Source organism: Athene cunicularia (genome assembly GCF_003259725.1).
Source record: "Athene cunicularia isolate RWA chromosome 5 unlocalized genomic scaffold, athCun1 chr5_part2, whole genome shotgun sequence".
Taxonomy (NCBI): Eukaryota; Metazoa; Chordata; class Aves; order Strigiformes; family Strigidae; genus Athene; species Athene cunicularia.
In genome coordinates, this window is record NW_020799102.1 from 4,307,816 (window position 1) to 4,331,589 (window position 23,774).

Below are 23,774 nucleotides of genomic sequence, written 5' to 3' on the forward strand. Positions count from 1 at the left end.
CGGCCACATGCGCGTCCCTCCCCTGTAACAAAGCTTCTGCAGCATGACACCATGACGCTGAACTACAAAACGTGCGGTCAAAGGCTCCTTTGTGTGCCCGAGAAATAGGACAAGCATGTCGGAAGCAGCTCAGCTCTGAATGTTGGCTGCATGCATCTAAGGGTCAGGTACTCCCAGTCTCAAATATTTGTTCTCAAGTTTACAGAGGCAACACTAAGCCACAGAAATACTTCTAACTGCTTCTTTACGTTTTGTTCTAGAGATTAAGTTTCAGAAGGGTTAAACATTTCCACTGTTCTCCATCAAACCGATGGCACTTGATGTCACAGCTGTGCTGGTTGCCCACCCACCCTCTCTTTGGGCAACACCTCAATCGCATACTGCACACATGTTACCAGGTAAGGGCTCCAGGTTTTGGGGGCTTCCTTTTTTTTTTTTTTAAATTGAAGTTACTTTTGATGCTTTGTTTCACCAGAAACTAAAGAGCTAAGAATGTGTCAGACAAACATATGTATTTATGACACAGAAAGGACAGCAGTGTAGTCATTCTGTTTAGGGGATAACCCTGACAAATCTTCAAGAATAAAGACAGATTTAATCAAATGCTAAGAAACATTTCTTTAAAAAAAGTAAAACAGAAGCTTTGGGGTAGGGGGAAGCTGATCCAAATCCCAGTGAAGTGCAAAACTGGGGAACTTCAACAGCACTTGAACCAAAGAAGAGCAAAATGTGATAACAGCACAAACGACTCTGCATTTCCAACCACATGGATGCCGACAAAAGAGCAGGCAAGACAGAGGCAATAGGAGGCAGTTATGTTAATATTTTAATCTGTACATATACCATTTTCCAAACTGTTACATTTTATTTAAATTAATGTTTTCTTGCAAAATATTCATTTATGCTTTCAAAACTTTTTATAAAGGCAAAAATAAATCATTATTTTGGCAAAAGGTTTTTAAGTTGATACTGGCAGTATTGAGGTAAAATAGATTGCATTAGCTAAATATATACTTTCAAGAATATTTCTGAGTATAGTGTTAATATAATATGATTTGTCTTAAAGTCTGAAACTTGAAGGTCAATTTCAAGGGTTTTTACAGCTATTATTTGAATACAGCAAATGAACAAGTTAGTGGTTTCACAAAATACTGCGGAAGTATTTCTCAGTCATTTCTCATCCAGAGCTGAACTCAGCCAATAATTACATAAAGGGACACTTTTGCATGTCTTGTATTCAATGCATACACAGGTTTTTTTTCAAGTAAAGTAGTTGCAGCAATTCATTTAATCTTATTTTCTCCTTATTTAAGTACCTCACCCTTTGCCCTATACATGAGTAAAACACTGAATTTCTCTAAGTTTGGCAAAGTTAAGCACCAGGTGAATACACATATGAAATTAGCAGGTGCCACATTAGTTTTGCTGTCTCCAGGATAAATACTAGTCAATATATCATATTGTAAAGTTTATTGGAAAAAAATCAAAAGAAAAATACATATTTACTAGTAAAATGACATACCCTATTATATTTTTTTTATTGCTTAGTTCACATATTTTAGTTAGAAGTTTTCTTCTTCCACATCTCAACTTTCAAAAAAGTATGATTTGTTAGCTGTTGCTGAGGGGACAGCACTACGGTCAAGAGCAACTTAGTTTACGGTGAACTGATACCAGCAAGTTAATCACATGGGATTAAAAAAGGAAACAGGAGTTAAAACTGGCTTTCATTATGGCTTTCATGGAAAGTTTCAGCTATACAGTGGTTACTGATATTTAGAAATTCAAGCTAAAAGTTCCTTTCAGCGTATTATTTAATGGGCAAGAGGGTGGGTGAGTAACTCTACAATCATACTCAATCCAAAACACCCTTTCGGCAAACCTCTCTCTTGCATTAGCTCTACTCATACCCTATGAATGTGCTTCTAGGTTTGTTCAAATTTACATTTTTTTCATGAAACTTTACATTGTGCATCTGAGCCTGAGGGGGAAGTAAGAGCATCTTTTAAGATCTATGCAAGTAGCTTCTCTCAAAATGAATTCAGCCCTTGATTAAAAAAAAAAAAATCTAAACCATATTGTCCTAAAAATACATTGTCAGTATTTTACAGAGTTTATTAAAAGTGCCATTTATTCATATAAAAAATCTGAACTAAACTGAAGTAAAAATAAAATGATTTTCAATTCTCTTCATTTTCATAGAAAATCCCCCTATTATTCTCTGAAGGTATTTCCAGAAGAACATGTCATCAGGTGATGAGTGTCTTCACAGAAAGCCGGTAATGAATCTCCTCTTTCTTCCACGCGGCATCACTAGGTGGGATTTGCTTTGAGTCTTATGTCAGTGTTCACTTACTGCTTTGGCTAGCATGAAGTAAAATAAAACATGGTTAAATATTAAAGTGAATACACTAATGCCAAGCACTAAGCACATTCAGGAAACTTTAACTAAAGCCTCTGCAGTGTGACAGAACGAACAATTCATAGAGACACATTAAGTGAACAATTATCTCACAATGCCAATGATGCTTAAACTCCCATGTCCCCTGCATGTTGCTGGTTATTGCAATTATTTTCTTGATAATTTTCCTGAAGAAAATGTAAGGCTTTTTAAAATATATATGTATATATATAAATATATATCTATACACACACATGTATGTATATTTATATAGGCATGCGATAGATGTTTTTAAATCAGTCTGGAATCACAGAATGGTTAGGGTAGGAAGGGACCTCTGAAGGTCATCTGGGCCAAGCCCCCTGCTCAACTCTAATAGCCTAGGACCATACGGTTATTCTTCTGGGTTCCTGAGGCCACGCATGGGCACTACGTTCACGCACAAAGACCTCATGTGACAGTGATAATCAACCAGCATCTCCCTGGATATAATAGTAGACTCAAGTGTTATTCAGACACAGCAAAGATGGTAAAATCTGGTTCTCAGAAAGATAAACTGAACCAGAACAGCAAACAGCTATTTCCATCAAGATCTGTTGAGGCTCCCTAATGTCTATACACCTCTCTTGATGTAAATTTGTTATTTCTCACAAGCCTTTTTGAAGGCAGGTCACTGCTCATTTTTGCCTTTCTGGTTTGTGCTCATTTTTATTGAGATTTTCATTTTTTTTGCACAGATATTTGACTCAGATTCATGAGAATAAAAACAAAGGTATCTAAAGATTAACACTATTTGAGGTCTTCACTCAGTCAACCATTTTTCCTACTTCATTTATGCTTTATCTTTTTGCGCAACATCAGGCAATAAAATTAGGCCAAAGGAAAGCAGAAAGGTGAGAATAATTTCAAAGGAAACCATGAAAGCACGGGGAGTGTCTTAACTAAAGGTACACTTAGCTGTTAAGTACCATAATATTTACAGGTTTTCTTATTTCAAATAGAGAAGACTGAAAATTCTACTGGGAAGGGATGATACATATTTCTTTATAAGGACAATTAAATGTTCATAATTTTAATAGTTGAAATGGCAAAATACCCTAATTTGAGACAAAAATCAAGTCGTCTTTTAACACAATTAAATGAAAAACACATCAAAGGTATGAAAGAGTCAAACATGATATTGGAGAATTAGTTATAAAGGGCCAAATTTTCAGCTCACCTCAATTAAGACTCTGATGTTTGTTCATGTATGAGACACCAGCCCATAAAAGAACCCCCTGCTTATACAACTTTGCACTTTGGATTCTCTTGTGCAGCAACAGTATATGCCACACGCAGGCAAAAATACCTACACATCCCTACGGTAGCCGCAGGAGCACACAAGACTAGCCACCGGAGTACAAACTGCTGCTGAAAATCTGGCCCTATGCTATCGAGAGTACAGATACCTCTATCCTTCACCACAGTAAGATTATGGAAGCATCTTATCTGTAGAGCAACAGCAGTTATTTAAAGACTTTATTAGCCCACATGTTAGCTCATTAGAAGCAATCTTTACAAGAATAAAAGGTTTCTGAAAAATAGATGCATGCGTTCATATGGATCTAATTTCGGTTTAGTCAAAACGTTAAAATTCAGCAAGCCACAGCAAAGGTACAATGGCAAATCATACATGCCGAGAGCAGTTAGTTCTTACTTTTAAGGTGTTTAAACAAATGTGTAGTGAAATCCATTGCTTAAGGGGGAGTGAGGTGGCTGTGGTACAGAAGGTGAGGGTGCTTTAGATGGATAGGTCAACTGCTGAGCTAGAAGGGATCACATACAGGAATTAGGGTGCACAATCAAACATTCACATTATAACAGAGCCACCTTAACTTTCTATCATGTGAATAGGAAACCTGATTAGTAATGCAATGAGGTGTTACACTATTTTAGTTACATAGAACACAATTCAAACAACAACATTTCTACCTGCGGTTTTTACTATTAGTTGCATAATTTATGCAAATTAACATTCCCATTTTGATGAGAATATGGACAATCGATCTTAAGATGACGTTTCACTGGAACATTTTAAGGCACACAACACCGATACACCCTAATCAAGCCCTGCTCTCAAAACTGCAGTTCTGGAATAGCACCTGTATTTGCCAATTTGGTTTCAAGGTTTCACTGAGGTTGTACAGGTTTTCAGTACTCCTTTTGTTGCAAGCCAATGAGCGGAAACAAAGTAATATATAGAAATATTATCCAAAAAAAGATTTACAGATGCATATAGCATTTTGCTTAGTACAGTGCATGATACTGTAAATACATTTTGAGATCTCAGATTGAAACTTCAAGATAAATAATATAATGATTAAAACTATCCTTGTTTATAAAACAGAATAAAGGTAAAGCATTAGAGACAATAATCATAAAACTAAGCAGACTGAAACTCAGTCTTAAATTCTGCTTTTACATTTTGGAGGGGCAAAGGTAGACCTAATTCCAAAACATACAATTTAGGAAATGACTTCTTGACACTCCTACATTTGATTGTAATCTTTCAGATTCTTGGCATGATTGCCATTTAGAAGGTTAATTTCTTACAAGGAACAGAGGAGCAATAAAATGCTGCTTTAAAAGGATTAGATAAATGTACAATTTGTAAGAGATTTACATTATCATAGCATCTTAACACAACTTCCCCCTGAAAAGTAGGGAAAGTTAAGCTTTGCAGTCTTTCTCATAATCAAATCTTTGTAAAAAATCCAGACCTTTACGTTTTAGATCTGCTTCATAAACAAGGAGGAAATGACAAGCCATACTTAAAAATCAAACCATAAAACTAAGAATATGAAGTAATTTGTAAAGTTAAAATACATGAGACGGTACAATCAGCTGTGCAAACCACCAACTGCTTTTCTTTTTAATCAGTTGTGCTCATTTTGACTGGGATAGAATTAATTTTCCTCACAGCATCTAGTATGGGGTTGTGGTTTGGATCTGTGCTGAACCCAGTGCTGATAACACAGGGATGTTTTTGTCACCGCTGAGCAGGGCTTACACAGAGCCAAGGCCTTTTCTGCCTCTCCCCCCACCCCCAGCGAGCAGCCTGGGGGTGCACAAGGAGCTGGGAGGGGACACAGAGGGGACAGCTGACCCCAGCTGACCCCAGGGGTATCCCCCACCCGACGGCTCATGCTCAGCACGTACAGCTGGGGGAGGAGGAGGAAGGGGGGGACGTTCGCAGTGGTGGCGTTTGTCTCCCCAAGTCACCGTTACGCGTGATGGAGCCGGGCCGTGCTGGAGATGGCTGAGCACCCGCCTGCCCATGGGCAGGGGGCCATGAATTCCTTGTGTTGCTTTGCTTGCGCGCCCGGCTTTTGCTTTACCTGTTAAACTGTCTTTATCTCAGCCCATGAGTTTTCTCACTTTTACCCCTCTGATTCTCTCCTGCGTCTCGCTGGGGGCAGGGGGAGTGAGCAACCAGCTGTGTGCAGCTTAGTTGCCAGCTGGGGTTAAATCAGAACATCACTTTAGATCATCAGAAAATAGGCTGTAACTAAAAAACCTGAACTCTTTTTATGGTTTCTATATTTTCTGTCAAACCCAAACCATGCTGGCTTTTTTTAGTATTCCTTGGAAGGTCTTTGTTTTGAAAGGAGTCAGTAATAACTGAAATCAAAGAGGGACACGTTAAAAGAAGTGAATATTGGAGGTACAAATATGGCAATGAAAACTGCACATGGACATAAAGGTTTGGGCTTCCTTAGAGAATCAAGTCCTTGACCACTATGTTAGGGGTTTTTTAAGCGTCTGAAAGACAAAAAGAGCTAGCTGCTATACTTCACAAGGAAAATTAAAATTAAAAATCATCTCACAACTGACTGCAAATTTTCTCAAGCAGCATTTAGACATTCTGGTGACAATACACACTTTAATTCCCTCTTCGGGGACAACTAGAGTTAAGAATATTTCTGCGGTTATGTATATCTATGAATATGTGGCGATCAAACTTCTGAAATAATTACAGTTAAAAAATTAAAATCTAAACCAAAAAAACCTGTAGTAATGAAACCATAGCTACTACAATCACTACACAACATAGAAAGATCAAACATATTTCAGTTACTGCATCTCCCCGCACACCAAGGAGTAAGGTAACCGGCCACATGAAGACTGTTCAGTATGGCAGGCACTCTGCTACTGTACTGACACAGAGGAATCATTTCAAGTATGGGCTGTGTTCATCTTCGTTGATCTTGGCTTCGGTGCTACCTGTTCCCAGAAGCTAGAACGCCTGTGGCAAAATGCTGCGTTGGTTCGTATCTCCTGAGACACTAAGTCCCACCCCATAACCAAAGTGCACGAGTCCCTGTTACAAGGACCTGGTTACTAGAACTGGGACCAGACTGCCTGTGGAGAAGCTGTTTGGATGCACAGATGCCTGAAGGCAGTGCTCCCAAGATTTTACAGTTCTGGGGTTTTTTTGTTTGTTTTGTTTTTTATATTGTCTAGCCTCCTCAGTGGATCATTTTATCCCTTCCAGTCAGTTAAATTACCCACAGAATGTCTCCAAAGTCTCAAGATTTGTATCTTGAAAATGCATGACATCCCCTCAAAAAAATCGCATTTCCCTCAGGTTTAGCTGCCACTGCATCTGTGAGTACAGAGCCACATTCAATCAACAGCCTGCTACTACAGATGCATGTTATGCAGCTGGATATTGAATAATCTGCCTGGAATGGGAAGGTCTTCAGGGTTTCTGTCACAAGTGCCATAAGTTTAAAGTGTCAACTTCAGATGAGAAATGTGCACATTTTTTCTCCATCATGGTTAAAGTTTCCATTATTTCCATTCTCCACTGGAACAGTGAACTGTGCCAGTTATAAATGGCCAGTCAGATACGTGCTAGAATAGCTGCCGCATGTATTACTGTGTCATACAAATCTCTTGACAGTTCTTACTTATTTCAACTATAAAGCAATCAAGAGTGAAATTATCACTTTTAGTAACATATTGCAAAGGATCTATTAATTTCCAGGCATCAAGCAGAATTTATGCATGGCTGTCTTGCTCTGACCTCTAATCTTGGTCACCAGACAGAAACATGCCAATACCCATTTTGCAATGTCTTTTTCAGCCTGTTGTCATACAGCTCAAGCTGCAAATGACTGTACTCTAATCTCAATCACCAGACCAGGGAATCCTTCTGTTAAAAAATTAAAAATCCCTCTGTCTTGATTTTTTTTTAAGTCACAGATTAATTTACTTTCAAAAATGAATATAGAAATACATCACTTAATATAATTATAGGGAATTCGTTGAAGATTATAATTATTTAGTACTATTAGTAAGAGCAAGTTTCCAAGCTCTGAATGTACTTATCATAGTATTTTGTCCCCTTCACCCTGTCCACTGGAGGACAAACACTCAACATAAATCTTCAGTCTCTATACATTCGCTATCTATACACACTTTTTGCTATTTTGAATATGAATGACTAAAACTCTCTCTTACATCAGGGGTTCAGCAACAACCCTGCAACTTTAGAAGCTGGTAAGAAATAGCTGTTATTTTGTAAATAACTAAGTATTACCTGCTACCTCCTTGCTCCTCTGAGAGGCTTCAGAAGCCAAAGCGTATGATATGGTAATGATGCGCTCCTGCTCTTGCAGCTGTGAATCTAAATCAACTGAGTTGTGTTTGTCCTGGGCAACAGTAGGCTGTAGATTGTGCATACTAGTGGGAAAGTGCAAAACAACATTAACATTTTCAAACATGAAGAAGAATCCACCATGCAGATAAGAACCAGCTTGAATTCATACAGCAGTTTTCAGATCTCATCTATCAAGCTCTGTATTTTATTGACGTTCTTTAAAGTAGTGTTAGATATTGTATGTGAATGACTACAGCATACAGTGACAAAGGATGAGGCCATTACACATTCAGTCACAACTTCTGCATAGCCTTAAGTATATCTGAAAGTCCTTTGGTGTAAATACACCGTTTACATGAAAGCACTATCAAAATGTACTGTTTATTTGAAGCTGTTAACAAAATTTCTTGTTAGTGCCCATAGGAAAAGGCATATACCTCGTGGTACTCAGGCACAGCCTCTTTAATTGTCTCCCAAAGAGACAGCAGATACTTGAGGTAATCAAATTCTTGAAACTGAATGTTTCAGAGCTGTAAGTAGCCAAAAGCATTCTTTCAGAACTTCAGCTTTCTGAAGGCAACAGAGCCTCTTCTCACACTGACTTCTTTTCTGCTTTTGGCCAGATCTGTGCCTTTCCTTCCTCCTCACTCTCATCTACAAGTTGCTTGGTAAGGACTCACTACTATTTTAGGATGCTCTGTACAAGAAAATGGACATATACAAAATTTGTCATTATCTCTTTTACCCTGTTTTTAAAAGGAGATTTAAGTATACTACATAAGTTCTGTGGGCATTTTCTAAAAGCCACAAGCTACATTTAGATAATTCAAATAGGAACTAAGACTGTTTTATGAAGTTAGTTCCCAATGTTTAACACCAGCCCCTATATATAAGATCTGAAAAAAACCCCAAAACAACTGACCTTGATTTAGTAAGAATATTCTTGATCTTTTCTGCTTTACGCTGCCTTGCTGCCAGTTCTTCTGTAGAAAGAGGCTCTTCTGGCTCCAGTTCAACATAGCGTTCGGGTATTGCAACCTTCTCAGGTTTTGATAGCTGTGGAAAGCAAGCAAGCATCAAGTTTATCTCAATTTTTTTTTAAAAAAAATTCTCTTCAATGGAAGAACACAGTAAAAAGAATAAGGCATGGGTTTTCACAGCCAATACATGAACCTGATGCTAAACACTCCCCCTGGATATAAGCTGATGCCCTTTTAACAGTGTCTTTTCCCTCTGATTCATTTTACTTTAGAAGATAGATCGAACAAACATTAAAGGGATTACAAAATAAGTCAGAATCAACAGTGAACTTTTTTCAGCTCAGGCATAAAGTCCAACGGAGGACGCTACTTAAAGCTGTTACAGAGGGAAGAAGCAACCACTACAAGACTGACTGGACAACCTGAGATTTTAATGTCAGAATATTTATGTCATGACAGTGAGGACTTCCTACAACTGAAAGGAAATATCACCTGAAGTTTTAATCTAGGATATCATTCTTTTGAGACTGCATGATCTTCTTCAGTGAGCAGTGGAGAAAAAAAAAAACAAACAAAAAACAACCAAAACCCAAACAACAAACCAGCAGTTTGTAATCGTATTAGGAAATTCTTGGACTATAAAATCTGAAATCCTAGGTGTTCAAAAGTTGTCTAGGGAACTGATCCAGAAATACAATAGCATTGTGCAACTGTAACAACACACTGCATGCACATGATTATGTAGATTGAAAATTTTCATATGATTGTACAAAAGCTAGCAACAAGTTTTTGTTAGAATCAGTTTCTTTGTAGGAAAACTTTGCTCCACATGAGATCTAAATCACCCAATGAAAATTCAGTTTACAAATGGACCCTGAATGCTTCTACAGACAGACTGCTTCTGAAAAGCACAATAGAGGATGTGTGAATAAATAAGTAAAAGGAGAACAATTATTTTCTTTCTTCTCCTTTTTGGAGTTTTGTTAAAACACTCATGAGGTGATGAGTTTTCAAGATTCAAAGTTTTAAATAAAAATAATCCTAAATTCTTCACTGCTGAATTCAGTTCACACTAATTCAATGGCATATGTAAAGTGGCCTGACCTCACGCCCAGTGATCAGGCTCTAATTTGCAGGCAATCATAGGCCCAAAGCATACAATACAGTCATTGGCACTCATAACCACATTGAAATCACAACCTCAAATTTTTAAACTTCCTTCTCAGTAAACTCAAGTCAATGCTTCCTGAAAAACCTTCATTTTCCAGTACACTTCCTTAACTTCAAATCCAGCTCCTTTGCAGCTCTGTAGCTATACATACATATTTTCTCTTTTTTTATTTAAAGTGTATATATCTATCTCCATACTATAACTAACTTAGATGGGTTCTCCTGCCACTTCCAGAACAACTCACTCAGTTATCATGTGAACAGCAGATTTAGTGGCCTTAAAGACTCAACTAAGTACATTTCCTTATGAGGCACAGAAATACCTCAGGTACAGAAGTGCCTGCCAGGTGAAGAGGATGGGTACACGAAATGGAAAAGGACAACCTGGGTAACCTGAGAAAGAAGCTTTACATCCAGAGCTTCAGTCCTGCTTTAGCTACTCTGAAGTAAGACTGCAATGCCTACAAGCAAAAATGTTTCCTACCCTAGGCTTAGGGCGCTGATTTGGATGTACAAAGTGATTTCCTTAGCCTGGGAGGCTTTCTGGAAAAAAAAATTAAATAGCAGAGTGCAACAAGGAAAGGTAATACAACAGAATTATTTTTTCTGTTCAGGAGCACTGCATTTTCTGTAGAAAATCTACAAATATTAATTGAAAGATACATTCATTATAGAGATCAACAGATAATGACTCAGAGACTCAACCTCTTACAAATACCTCTCTCTATAAAATGGTTCATTGCCAACAGCTTGCAGAATAGTAGAGGTGCTTACTATTCTAATTAGTATTAGTCACTTTACTAATTTTCCATCTACCATGGCCTTTTACACAATGCAGCATTCCTGAAATCCTTCCACTTGCTATATACTTTCTTTTCCACCAGATGGCTCAATCGCATTTCAAACAAATACTTTACCGGTAAGATCTAGGGCCCGGAACACCAACCAACACTTGAAAAGACGACAAAAAGGTGTTTTCTGTTCTGATCGGAATAAAGCAGTGGTCTCTCTTCTCTACTATGTTTGGTCAGTCAAAATGAAAAATAAGGTAGCTCTGGGGAACTAACTTTTCCTTCATTGTTGTTTCCTTTTTTCAAACAATACGAACATGAGCCATACAGAGATTCTAAGTGCCAGGCTGTCAGTTTTCCATACCCAAAAGACCCTTTTTAGTTCAAACCCTCAGCTAACTTCTGAAAGAAAATATGAGAATTCACTACCTAAAACTTGAGCTAATATTTTGGAGCACAGAATAAGAGGCAAAAAAATGATGAGTGTTACCTCTCTGCTGATGTCTAAATCATAGTCTTGAGGCTCCAGGTCTGTCTCTGTCACTGCTACCGGCTGAACTTTTAACCATTCATTTTCATCCTTGTCTTCTCCACGAATTGCCCTCTCAAGTAACTGCAAATCAAATTCTTGCTCTCGCTTCCACTGGTAATAGATACAAAACAATTAACAGCATTCAACCATACTGCCAAATTTATCATTTAGCAATGTACATTACTACTGCTGCAAATGCTATATTGCTGAAAGAATCCACAGAGCAAACCCCTTAACTGACAGGAAAAAGAAAATACAACTGTTAGAACATATGGTTGGGAGATTTGATCTCTAGCTCTGCTGCACAGATTTGAGAGTATTGTTTAATTTTACAGGTAACGTTCAGCAGTATTAAATTCTAACGAATGTATTAATCACAATTTCACAAATGCCGATTAACATGAAACTAGCTAAGCACAAACACCTTTGGAAGGACAGATGTCAATGCAAGCGAGTCTACAGACTGACAGACTCATCCTAGGCATTCTAACCAGGTCGTGCTGTGTGATTTTGAATCTCTGCGCAGAAAGGGTATTTATACTGTAGGTTGAGAATTACAACGTGAAAAATTTGATATATCTTTTTTTAGAATAATACCTAGTGTTTAAAGCTGATAATATTTTATGTAACAGCATTAATTGTCTTAAATTCAAAAATAATAGTTTAGTAACTTCTAAGCTCTTCTGACTTTACTAAAAGCAGTATCTAGCTACCTGCAAAGACAAAAAAAAAAGCTTTCACATTCTGTCTTTACAAGGTAAATAAGCAGCATAATTTGGGAGTTGCAGTATCATTGCACAGTAGCTCCTTCACAACTACATGCAGCACAGCCACATATAAACTCACGCTTAAGAATGCTACCAACACTTTTTTGTTCAAAAAATTAAGTTCAGTTGCATCATCATTCCATTCAGCAGCTCTCAGCAACTTTACCATACAGAGTTGAAACACAATATTAAAGGCAGTGGAAAAAAGAAGGGACAAAAAGAACAATAAAAAAATTATCTCCTCAAGCATTTGAGGGTATCAGTAGGAGAATGTGCTTTATATTTTTCTTAAAATATCTCCAGTATTTCTGTTACAAGTTTCTGGCTTATTTTGGTTGAAGTTTGAACTTGATGTGCAAGTTCATTAAACTTCATTATGCTACTTGCACTAATATATCTAATTTAAACCTATTCATGCACAAGCTCTCAATATTCACTCAGAAGATACATATATTCCATGTATATTAAAAAAGTTAAATAGCTAAAAGGCAATTATATCAAAAATCAGGATGTTTCTTTATAGAACTTAAAAGAGAAAAAAAAAATGTTTTCTCATACGAGTACTCCAAATTCATTCCTCTACTCATATTCGAACCAGGCCTGATTGACATAGTATATTTTAAATACACAGAATCATTTTCAAGTTATGATATATAGGTAAGAAAAACATCAAACCATTCTTATGAAGCAGTATTTTTATTGGCTTTGATGTTGCGATTTTTACATTAAAAAGGCATCGTATATAACAAATGAATTCATCTACTGTGATCAACACTTAAAATGTCATACTACACTTGAGAGCTGACCAATTAAAAATTAAGAATTACACATACAATGTATGTTTAAAGCAAATGTTACATACGGAGCAGCACTTCAATTGTACATTTAATGGTTTGCCATTTTGGCTGCTAAATAATTGTAATGCTGTAAGTAATTGTGCTATCAAACATGCTTTTTGCGTATCGAAGCCCTATAGTACAAGAGGTGACCTTGACAAAACATTGCTAGGGCTGAAAGTTTCTATTTTCATTCTTTACAGCAAGAAAAAGACCAAGATGGCACCCAATTGATAGATAAAGTGTTTGCCACAGATGTTAATAAGGAGTGTTACGAAAATGTTTAAATTCAACTTGTGTATGTTATGCGAGTCAGGCAACATAAGAAGCTCAGATTTACTACTTCTAATTAAAATATGAAAATAACAGTGATACTATAGTTCTACAGTTCCAAAATATTATGCACTATCTTTATTAAACTTGTGATTGCAAAACAGAAGACAAAATAGATGAATGTCTCCAAATAGTGCACTCGTATTTACTGGGAAAGTAAATACAAATAACTGGCTGCAAATTAGTGCTACTGAACAGTGGGAATGAAAGGCTGAATATTAAACTTTTTTTTAATGCTAGCAATTGACACACAATGTACTAAATGCAATTAAGCCTGGTAAAAATTGAGTAGTCCAGTTAGAAATTTTAAAATAGCTACAAAATTCTGCAAATTAAAAACAAGCAAACAAAAAAAGAGGCATTAGGTATGATGAGTGACAAATCTAAAAGCAAGAGATCTTGTGCAATGAATTAGGTAAAACAAGGTGATCATTCTAAAGCTCTAGTGGACCAAATAAAAAATAAATTAAAAGACCACAGCATAAGTGCAATTACAGTACAATCTTGGTTTAGCACCAAGTGAGCGACTGGGTAACTTCACCAATTAGAATTGCTTTGGTTAGTATCCAAAATGTATAATTACAAACTTATCCTCTGTACAGCATTTTATCTCAGAACACAACAAAAAATCTTTCTCTTCAGCAGCTTAAATTTGAGCCTTATTAGAATATTCTACATTTTGATCTTTAAAGAAGAATTTGTATCAGTTAAAATACATTAGCTCTTACATAAATTTCTAATCTGCATGATTAGATTTTAAAACTGATTATCCATTTATCATCTCTTTAAAAAAATAACAAACGCACACCACCTTGGTCTGATATTACCATGACTATCTTGCAGCCTAATTTATGAATTAAAAAGAAAAATACTCATGATGATTAAGAACATTCTAAAAGGCCCATTCCATTGTGAAGCAGTTTTAAAACTGTACAAGCTTCTTACACTTTCTAAATACAATTCCAATAAAAACCAGTCATGTCTCTGAAATCACTCCAATATACTCACATCTCCACTCAGCACACCAACCTCTGACCAACTTACCTGCTGAACCTGCTACATATACCATAACTACTAGTAAAAAAAAAAAATCATCTATTACTCACACTCTCTGAACTCATTTTATACTGTATAACACCAATTTATAATAATTAGACTAGAAGCATCACACACACTCAAGTGAAAGTGCTTGCTAGGAAAAGAAAAAATCCAAAGATATTTTTAGTTTAGTCCTTTTAAGGCATATCTAACATACTGAGCCTATGTCTGCAGAAATGGGCCTGATGAAAGACCGAGATGAAACAGACTGCCTTTCTCCTTGGCTAAGAGTTCTCTTGCGTTCACGAACTAATGCCTTCTGATGTCGCTTCATTCGTTCTAGTTGCTCCTCTGCACTCATCTTGCCTCTCTGGTGGTCTCCAGAGTATAAACGTTCCAAGGCACTCTTTGGTCTCTCCTGCAGAATTCACAAGGCACACAAAACACATGTTGTAATTAATACTTTATAAGTAGTATTCAAAAAGTAAACTCTTTCTCCTACCTTATTACTAAATCAATATTTTTTTTCTATTATTTTTGCATTAAATTGCATATTTCAACTCTGTATTTTCTATTAGTAGGGTTAATTTTCTGTTCTAAATGTTGTTTTATAAATCTATTTCAAATAAAGTTGTCTGTCTGATCCTGATTCATTTAAGAAAGTGAAAACTTGGAGATTTTATTAGGTCACAGGTTTGGTCCTCTCCCATGCTACTATAGTCCCACTTCTTGCTATGCAAAATACATTCTGGACCTAACTGTTTTGAACAGTTCAGACATTTGCCTTCAGATGTTCATTTAAAACTTACCTTGGACCTATCCCTTCGTAGTGTTGCATATGATGAAATGGTAGATGATTGGTGCAACCTGGAAGTTGATCCAGATAAACCTTTATAAAGAAAAAGAGAATGCTTTAAAACCAAATGACAGACAAAATGAAGACAAGTGTCACATTTTTTAAATTACCATGCTTTTTCTACGGCAATCTGCTTACTATTTTAGCTCACGTTTCAGATTTTGCAGTTCAGAAGACCATGAGAGGCATGAAATTCATTTCAGCCAAAAGTAATGTGTTTCAGGTCACTATTGATCAAAATTCAGAAAGATGTACAATAATTGAGAAGCTTATATTAAATGAGGTGTGGGGTGAACTCAGCTGTACAACAGTAGATAAGCTGTTCAAATAATCACATCTGTATGAAGAAAAATAAACTTTAACATTCACAGTAAGAACGGAAAGCAATAAGAAGAGAATGGCTAAGAAATTAATTGCTCTTTCCCAAATAACCTCTCTATCCTCATTTGTGAAACAGTTACAGGACTGTAGCACAATGGGGATCAAGTCTCAAGTCACATGTAGTGTCTGGGGGCATTACATTCATATTCTTTATCACTTTCATTTCAATGTTTAAAAAAAACCCTTGAGTTTGTAGAAGATTGCACAAAGTAAGAGGAAAAATTACTCTGAATATAGGAGACATTCTAATAGCAGATTTCATGTTTTGCTATGCTTTTTTTAAAGCATTATGCATTAAGTTGCTTTGCAAAAGGCTGGTTGTCTGTAATGGCACCATTAAAATGCACAAAATCTCTAGACTTTCACAGCACATTATAGTTAATATAAAAATAATGATATGATAAAGACCCATCTCCAGAAAATCCTAGGAGAGAGAAGTTCCTATACAGACAGCACTGTTAAAAATCAGCTACATAAATTCCTGGCTTACCACGGGTAGGTAATGTCTGGTACCCACTGTCAGAGCTTATTAAACCACTGGAAGGTTGGCTGAGGTCACCACCTATTGTTGCTAGTTCTGGTTCACTCATGTATGAGCGCAGTTCCACCTATATAGAAAAATACTCATCAGCTCAAATGAAATCACAGACAGCAAGTCTTAACAATCTTAAAACAAATCCTAAAGCTTTGTTTCTGGATTACTATATCTCTCTCATTATTATGCGACACGGATCTCTCCCTGCCATTACTATCTCTCTGCTGTTATATCTTCCTTATTACAAGACCTAGAGGTGTCTATATTTTACAGACAATAGTATCTTTTATTATAGGTTCACATATCTTTAAAGTGCAGGTGTATAGGTGTATGAGCACTCACCCTATAATCTCCATTCACATACTGTCCAAATTCTCTGTCTCTCTTTCTTTCATCTGACTGCCGTTTCAGGCCCCGCACTGATGTGTGTCTGATGACAGTGGCTTCTCTCGGGAGAGGTGGGACGGCTGGTGGCTGATCATCAGGACTGTACAACTGAGGGAGAGGAGGTCTGGGCGGTGCTTCATCTTCCTGGTAACAGGAAAGCACAAGTATTTGGCAAACAATCTGAAAACAATCTGGCGTAAACTGACTGAAAGTTCATTACGTGATATGAGTTTTTGGTGACTGCTTTAGCATGCTCTGCTCTGTCCAAGCCAGGAGCTTGAGGCTTTAAAGACTAAACAAGCCCCAAGAAAGCAAATAACTAATCAACCACAAAGCATAAGCAAGGAAGGCTGCTCGTCGGTATGTTCTAAACCAGTATATGGCTACTGTATGTAAAGCCCCAGGTTATGCACATGTATTCTCCTGTACATGCTATTGTGCAGTTTCTACACAAACACCTTAAGTGTCCCCCTGTTGTGCCGCCACACTGGGTGCACTTTGTAACGAGGAAACTGTCACTGTTTCTGCCAGAAATGGAAACACTGGTGAATGAATCTCACAAGAGCAGTACTTACAACCTTTGGCTTGAGCTTAATGGGCGACTGAAGAGGTGGCTCGATTTTTTTCAGCTGCTGTGCTTGGTGCTGCAGTCTGGCCTGGAAATAAGGCTGTGGATACAGCCTAACCTCCAGAGGGGATTTAACCGGACTGGGAGGAGGGCTTTGTGGTACTGAAAGTTTGCCCTCCGCAGTTGTGAGGGAAGCTGGTAAGGAAGGCACTGGAGACTGAGAAAATGAAGGCACTATTTTTCTCTCTAGAGGAAAAAAAATGCAAATGTATTACATGTTATTTCTTATTGATAATGTTCATAAGAATAGCAATTAACATCCTTAGACTTCATAAACCAGCCCTAACACTGCACATTGCTTTGAATACAAACAGGGGTTTTTTTGGACATTAAAATGTTTGATTGTAACATTATAGCAGAGTTGAAAAACATTTTTTTTATGAGGATCAAGCAAGTCTTTCAGGCCAAAAATAAGAACACCCACTTTCATATCATCCAGTAAAATTCCTTGGAGAGGGCAGTGGGAGGAAAGGAAGGAAAAGCCCGAGAGTCATACAAAATCAGTACATAGGGCTGTATCTGGCCCTGTGCCACAGATTCCTTAAGATGCCTATAGATTTAGACAAGGCTAAGCATTCATAGCCTTATTTTATTTAAGATCTCACCATCTCAGAACTATTTTATCTCTGTATGTAAAAGGTAAGCAAAGATACTTTAAATATAAAGTGAATTTACAGTAGGCGTTAACAGTCTCTTGCTATCCCAATGCATTAGGTCTTTTTGAAACATAATAAAGCTATTAAAATGCAGACCACACACACTTTCCCTTACTCCTTTCCATTGCTGATGTTGTTGCTCTGCCCACGAAACACTTGCCTGAAGAGGGAGGGGGAAGGCAACTGCAGCAAGGGCAGTTGGGCAGCATCCAAGGAGGGGAGGGGAGGTGGGGGAAGGCAGAGAAGAACACAGACTGGAGCTCCTGGACAGAATGCAGAATAGATACTACAGTGGTATGAGCCGGGCATGTGACAAACTCCTTCATCAATTTGAAGAACTTAGCCCATTATTCTTGTTCTTATCGTTCCCTTTTTTATGGCTTGTTACATTTTAGTGCAGTCAGTATGTGAAAACAAACAACAAAAAACCTTTTTGCCACCTCAATCAAAGAAATACCAAGTTAATGTGCTCATTCAACAGAGATTCTCTTGTAGCAGAATTAAGTGGATTTTCTACAGCAGAACAAACTTCTAGACTATCTGCACAGACCCAAAGATTCAGCCGCCTTTCTATATTTTTTAAGTTTTAATTATGTTATCCTTACCTGGATTCTTGATAGAGTCTACTATGGTTTTGTAGTTCGTTTTATTTGCACTCAAACCAGCTGTAACGTCTTCAATTCTCCACAAGTCTTTCTGTATTTGCGTTTTCTCCTGATGTTTGTAGTGAAAGAAAAAGAGAAAAAAAAATCAATTATATCTCATTTTTAATTTATTATGAGCTGCTGCTTCTTCTGATACCAAAACCAAACTAACATTTCAGAACTTACATGAAAACCTAGGAGTCTAGACATTATTTAAATAATTATTTTAAAATTTAAAAACAAACAAACAAACCCCCAAACCAACATATCTTGCCCATATAAAATTTATTAGAGCATTTTCTGAGTCTTGGAAGACTTCCTATAGAAGACTGGGGGAAAGACACACCTCTACTTTTTTGTCTACAATATTATTCAAGCTACAAAAACCTAGTTTAATGTTCTACATAAAGTGAGCTTACAGAACCTTTTTCATTTGAACTTTGTTCTTAAATCCTATACTAACACACTTAAGACTGCAACTTCAACCACGCAAAACTCATCTTAATACATTTAGGGGAAAAATCCAATATTAAAAAAGCAAAAAATTAGTATTGCCTCCCCAAATACTGCCATGAACTTCCTAATGGCTTTTAATAGATGAAATATAAACCCCAAGCTAACTCAGAAGGGCTGACAAATTTAATTTCTGCTTATATTTGGGTGGTTAGGCCTACTAGACATGAAGAATTATAGGCTAAAACAATATATTGCTGCTGTTCCAGGATTTGGTCTCATCTTGCATCCTATGTGCTTTGCAGAGGCTTTCCAGGAGGAAAGAAAGGGAAGCTTTGTCTACACTGTGAACTCCACCTTCTACTGAATCTTGCAGCCAGAGGCCTTGGCTACTGAAGCCACGACTTCAGTCAGATGTTCAACGCAATTGTCATAAATAGCTATTCTCATCTGCTAAATCAAAGCCTGGTAATTCTGTCCTTGGAAATTGTCATTACAAATAAACTTAGTAAAATCAAGAGGAAAACTTTCTTATTAAAGAAAGCAGAAGGCAGTGAAACACTTTAGTTAAGAATTGCTTACAAATTGCTCAAGAACTCTAGAATCCCATCACTTGCCATAAGCTACAAAATAACTGTTAATTAATCCTATAAGCCTGAAAGAGAAAAACTTCAGTAAAAGCTTTTACACCTCATAGAGCTAAGGAAGGCATATAAATTGCTTTCCACTTTCTGTCTTAGATCAGAAAATATGTTCAGCCAGGTTACAGATCAGCAAACAGGGTGCCAAGAACACAAACATTTAAATGATGGAGAATGTTATTTGCCCGTAGCAAATTCACTCGATAGATGGGATGTATCTTGAAAGACTGTCAGGATACAAACTATAAATTTGCACATTTCATTTCATTTTTCTGAGATTAATCACACTACAAGGAACCAAATGATGGATTTACCATAATCAAGCCTCAGAACTGGTTAAAAAAACCCCACATGTACAAAAAAATCCTGCTTCTAAAACCACTGAGAAATTGCTCGATAAGTAATGTACAAAAAGTCAGGAGATCTTTTAATATTATTTCTTCCCATTACTTAAATATTGATGTGAAGAGAATTTGTTAGATCAAAAATGGAATAGATCTAAAAGATAAACAGATGAATTTATTTTTAAATTATGAATGCCAAGATTGCTGTTTACGAAAGGGTATAAATATATTTTATGGGCAAGCACGAAAAGGTAACTTGCAGAGATAAATCGATTTCTCTAACTTCCTTCACACAGCAACATAATTTAGAATGATTTATAAAACCAGGAGAAACACCAACTAAAAAGTTATCACTGATAAAATACCACATCTCAGTTAATTTCAGCATGCCCAGATCTCTCCAACCCTTAAGCAAAAGACAATGAAGGTACACACTCTTAAGAGCAAGATTTACTCTGACCAAGCTGCTTGAAACATTTAGGTTTGAACCTCTTAACTAGTGCCATATAGAAATAACAGTAGCTGCTTCATACAGCAACTGAAGCCTGCAAATTTACTGAATTTTTAATAATATTCCATGAAAACTGCATCTTTTAAAATACAGCATGTATTAATTTAGTGCTACTGGAAAATACTAGATAAACAGTCTTGAATCTACATACCCTTGGGCAGACATCAAAAAAACCCCTCTTAACTAGTATGGATACTTCAAGTGAGTTTTAAGAATATTCAGTACTTTCTGAAAAGATCAGGTCCCCTTAGCATCCCTGAAATAGGTATTCAGAAACATTTTTTAAAGTCTTAGCCAAGCTTACCTATGCATACATATATATACACATATATATGTAAATATACACACACAAAAGACATAGCATGCATGTGTGTGTGTGCATGCATGTGCATTTTTTATAATTATGTATGTGATATGAGATGATAAAACCGAGTTAACATTTTTTCTGTACAAACTGCATTCCCTTCTATATGTGTTGAATCACATGCCATACATCCAGTATTTTACTCAATGCACAACTGACAATTCTTTGTTAAAGTACTTAAAGTATATTTTATTTAAACCTATAATTTCTCTTTGTTAAACAAAATAACTTCATACAGGGATGATTTTATTCAGAAGTCCTAGGGGTATTTTAGGAGGTGGGTATTCTATAGCTGAACTCAATTACATAATATTCTGGCTCTAGAAACTGAATCACTCTCCTCCACCTCCCAAAATTAAAAGTAAACTAAAATAGACTTTGAAGATGCAATCTAAAGAAGTTTTACAACTCTTGCTTTGATACAAAACACTTATACATTAATAGTGAAAATAAGTCAGACTTCAATTCATATCTGATCAGATATTCATTGCAAATGATAAATTTGGTGAGCTCTTTTGGTCCAGGATATTTGGAAAAGTATGCTAAGGTCTGAGCAAAATCCATATGTTAGCCTTGTTCCTTGCATTTTGTATTTTAAATAAATGTGTTCGGCTTAAACACAGCTGTATTCCTTGCTCTAAGAATAAAATCACCAGTTGTAAGTAGAAATAATCCGGTATGCCACATCCAGTTCAGCAAACAGAATAATTTAGCTTCAAACAAATCTTTGTAAGATTCAAAACTGAATAACTGATTTAAAACCAAGATGCCTTTCAATTACTGATGCCTGTTAAACATTTACTCTGCTTCACAAAACAATCTACAGAGATAAATCTTCCATAAATAGAAGAACACGACAAAGAACAAGTAATGACAATAACAAGCTAGTGACTGATGTTCTTAAAAATGGATAAAGAAGCAACAATGTCAGATCAAATAAATGGAAGACTAAGAAGTCCTGCATAGTCTTATAAATTAAATACGTTATCAGTGTCAAGATGTCAGCATGTAATAAAAACATAATAAAATAATGACGAATTTGCATAGACAATTTAGGAGAAACTTTTACACATGCTGCAATATAACTAGTTACTGCACAGCAATACTGTTACAAGGCCTGAACTTTGCAAACCAAACTATGTGACAGTTGAATACAGTGCAAAAATTGCAGAGAATTTCTCTTATGAGATGATTGTTTCAAGTTCAGATAAAATCATCTCATAAGTAAAGCAGTGTCTGGAAATGGACTCACCTGAGATACCAATGAACTATTCATCTGTTCCTGTAAGGCTTTTTTCAGCTGGCTCACATCCTTTTCTAATTTCAGATATTCATTCCAGGCATTTTCCATTTCCTGTTATCAGAGGGAACACGCTAATTCAACATTACAATAAACTTTGAAATCACTCTATCCATTCCCTAATTGAGCACCGAAGTGGTTTTAAGATGGAGGTGTTCTATTAGGAAAAGAAGCAAAGAATCCATTTTGTAGTCTACATTTTTGCTTAGAGTTGATGATAAACTTCAAAATGCTTTATAATAGCTTGTAAGATCAAGTCAGGAATTCCTAGTTAAAAAAATTCTGGCCAGCTCCCTCACACAAAACCATTTAAGTATAAAACTGGCATGTGATAGAATCTGAACTATGACTAATATGCTATGAAGGAATCAAGTCTATTCCAGTTCCATTTCCTTTTACTTTACTTCTCTACTTAAAACAAGTTTATAATTAAAATCCAGTCACCTGAACCAGAACTTTTGCTTTAAAACACAAAGCAGGTTATCCTTTAAAAGATCTACAGGCTGTGCTGTAATGGTATTAGAAGTGAACAAACAAGCAGACACCTGGAAAATAAGGCCATCCAGTCACCCTTACTTGACTTAGATTATTTCTAGCATCCATGGCATCACAGTCTGCCTTCTGACTCAGAACTAAGAAAAATCAAGTTGTTTGAGCATTTTTACGTAAGGAATGGTGGAACAGGCATTTTCTCTGAAGTAGAGAACAGAGATCACTTGGGAGTTGAGGGGAAGAAATAATGGAGGTCTCTGAAACCACGAGTGGCATGGAGAGAGTAGATAATGACTGACTGTTCCCCATCCTTTCTCACACAAGAGTAAGGGTCTATCCACGAAACATGTACAAGTCATGCTCAAAACAAATAAAAGTAAGTGGCTGTCCATGCAGTGGGAAAAAGGTCTGTGCAATACCTTTACAAATGATGTTTTGGATGCAAACGGTTCACACAATTTAAGAGTGGACTGAATAGGTTCTTGGAAATGAGATCTACTGAGAATTACTAGATAGAAAAAAAACCCCAACAATCTCAAGAATTCTCCAAGCAGAAAACAGGCTTATGCCCACTTCTGATGCCAGAAACCTGGGCTAGAAGGAGCCTGGAACTGGACCAGTACAGCCATTCTTACAATTACTTGCTATTTACACCCCCAATTAAAGTTTAAATGCTGTCTGTGGAAGTCATACATTTTCTACAGGCACAAGATACTACATATATACATTTAAATAACATTGGTATTTTAATGATCAGCTCCTAGTTTAGGAAAAGTGTTCATGCGATTCTAGAAAAAATCTTATGAAGAGCTAGTCCCATATTCATTAAGAAGTAGGAATAATATAGTGAGTCCACAACACCCAGGTTCAATATACTCTGTTTCATAGCCAACTGTTAGAAATATTTTATCAATAAAAATGTAACATGAAATTGCATTTGAATTTTATTAAGTCATAATAGCAACCGTAAATTTTGACTAAATATCAACAGATTTTCTCAATTCCTTTTTCCCTGGAAAAATACCATGGAAGCACATTTCTATTTTCAAAGCATTAGCTGAAAGATTTGCAATTTAAGCCCCATATATAA

The 23,774-nt window shown here is 36.5% G+C and overlaps 1 protein-coding gene across 6 annotated transcripts in view; it reads right to left on the reverse strand.

Moving 5' to 3' along the window:
- Positions 1 to 854: 854 nt before the first annotated feature.
- PLEKHA7 (pleckstrin homology domain containing A7) overlaps positions 855 to 23,774 on the reverse strand; it is a 131,688-nt gene continuing 108,768 nt past the window's right edge. For 5 of the 6 annotated variants that reach the window (XM_026850380.1, XM_026850379.1, XM_026850381.1 and 2 more), the window contains 11 exons: positions 22,145 to 22,246; positions 18,541 to 18,649; positions 17,227 to 17,465; positions 16,607 to 16,795; positions 16,220 to 16,337; positions 15,302 to 15,381; positions 14,710 to 14,910; positions 11,477 to 11,629; positions 8,968 to 9,101; positions 7,986 to 8,128; positions 855 to 2,364 (listed from right to left, as the gene is read on the reverse strand). In XM_026850380.1, coding sequence (XP_026706181.1) covers positions 2,342 to 2,364; positions 7,986 to 8,128; positions 8,968 to 9,101; positions 11,477 to 11,629; positions 14,710 to 14,910; positions 15,302 to 15,381; positions 16,220 to 16,337; positions 16,607 to 16,795; positions 17,227 to 17,465; positions 18,541 to 18,649; positions 22,145 to 22,246 — 1,491 coding nt within the window. In that variant the 3' untranslated portion in view covers positions 855 to 2,341. Of the gene's footprint in view, positions 2,365 to 4,097; positions 4,207 to 7,985; positions 8,129 to 8,967; positions 9,102 to 11,476; positions 11,630 to 14,709; positions 14,911 to 15,301; positions 15,382 to 16,219; positions 16,338 to 16,606; positions 16,796 to 17,226; positions 17,466 to 18,540; positions 18,650 to 22,144; positions 22,247 to 23,774 lie in introns of all 6 variants that reach the window. The other variant, XM_026850384.1, reaches the window with a different exon arrangement.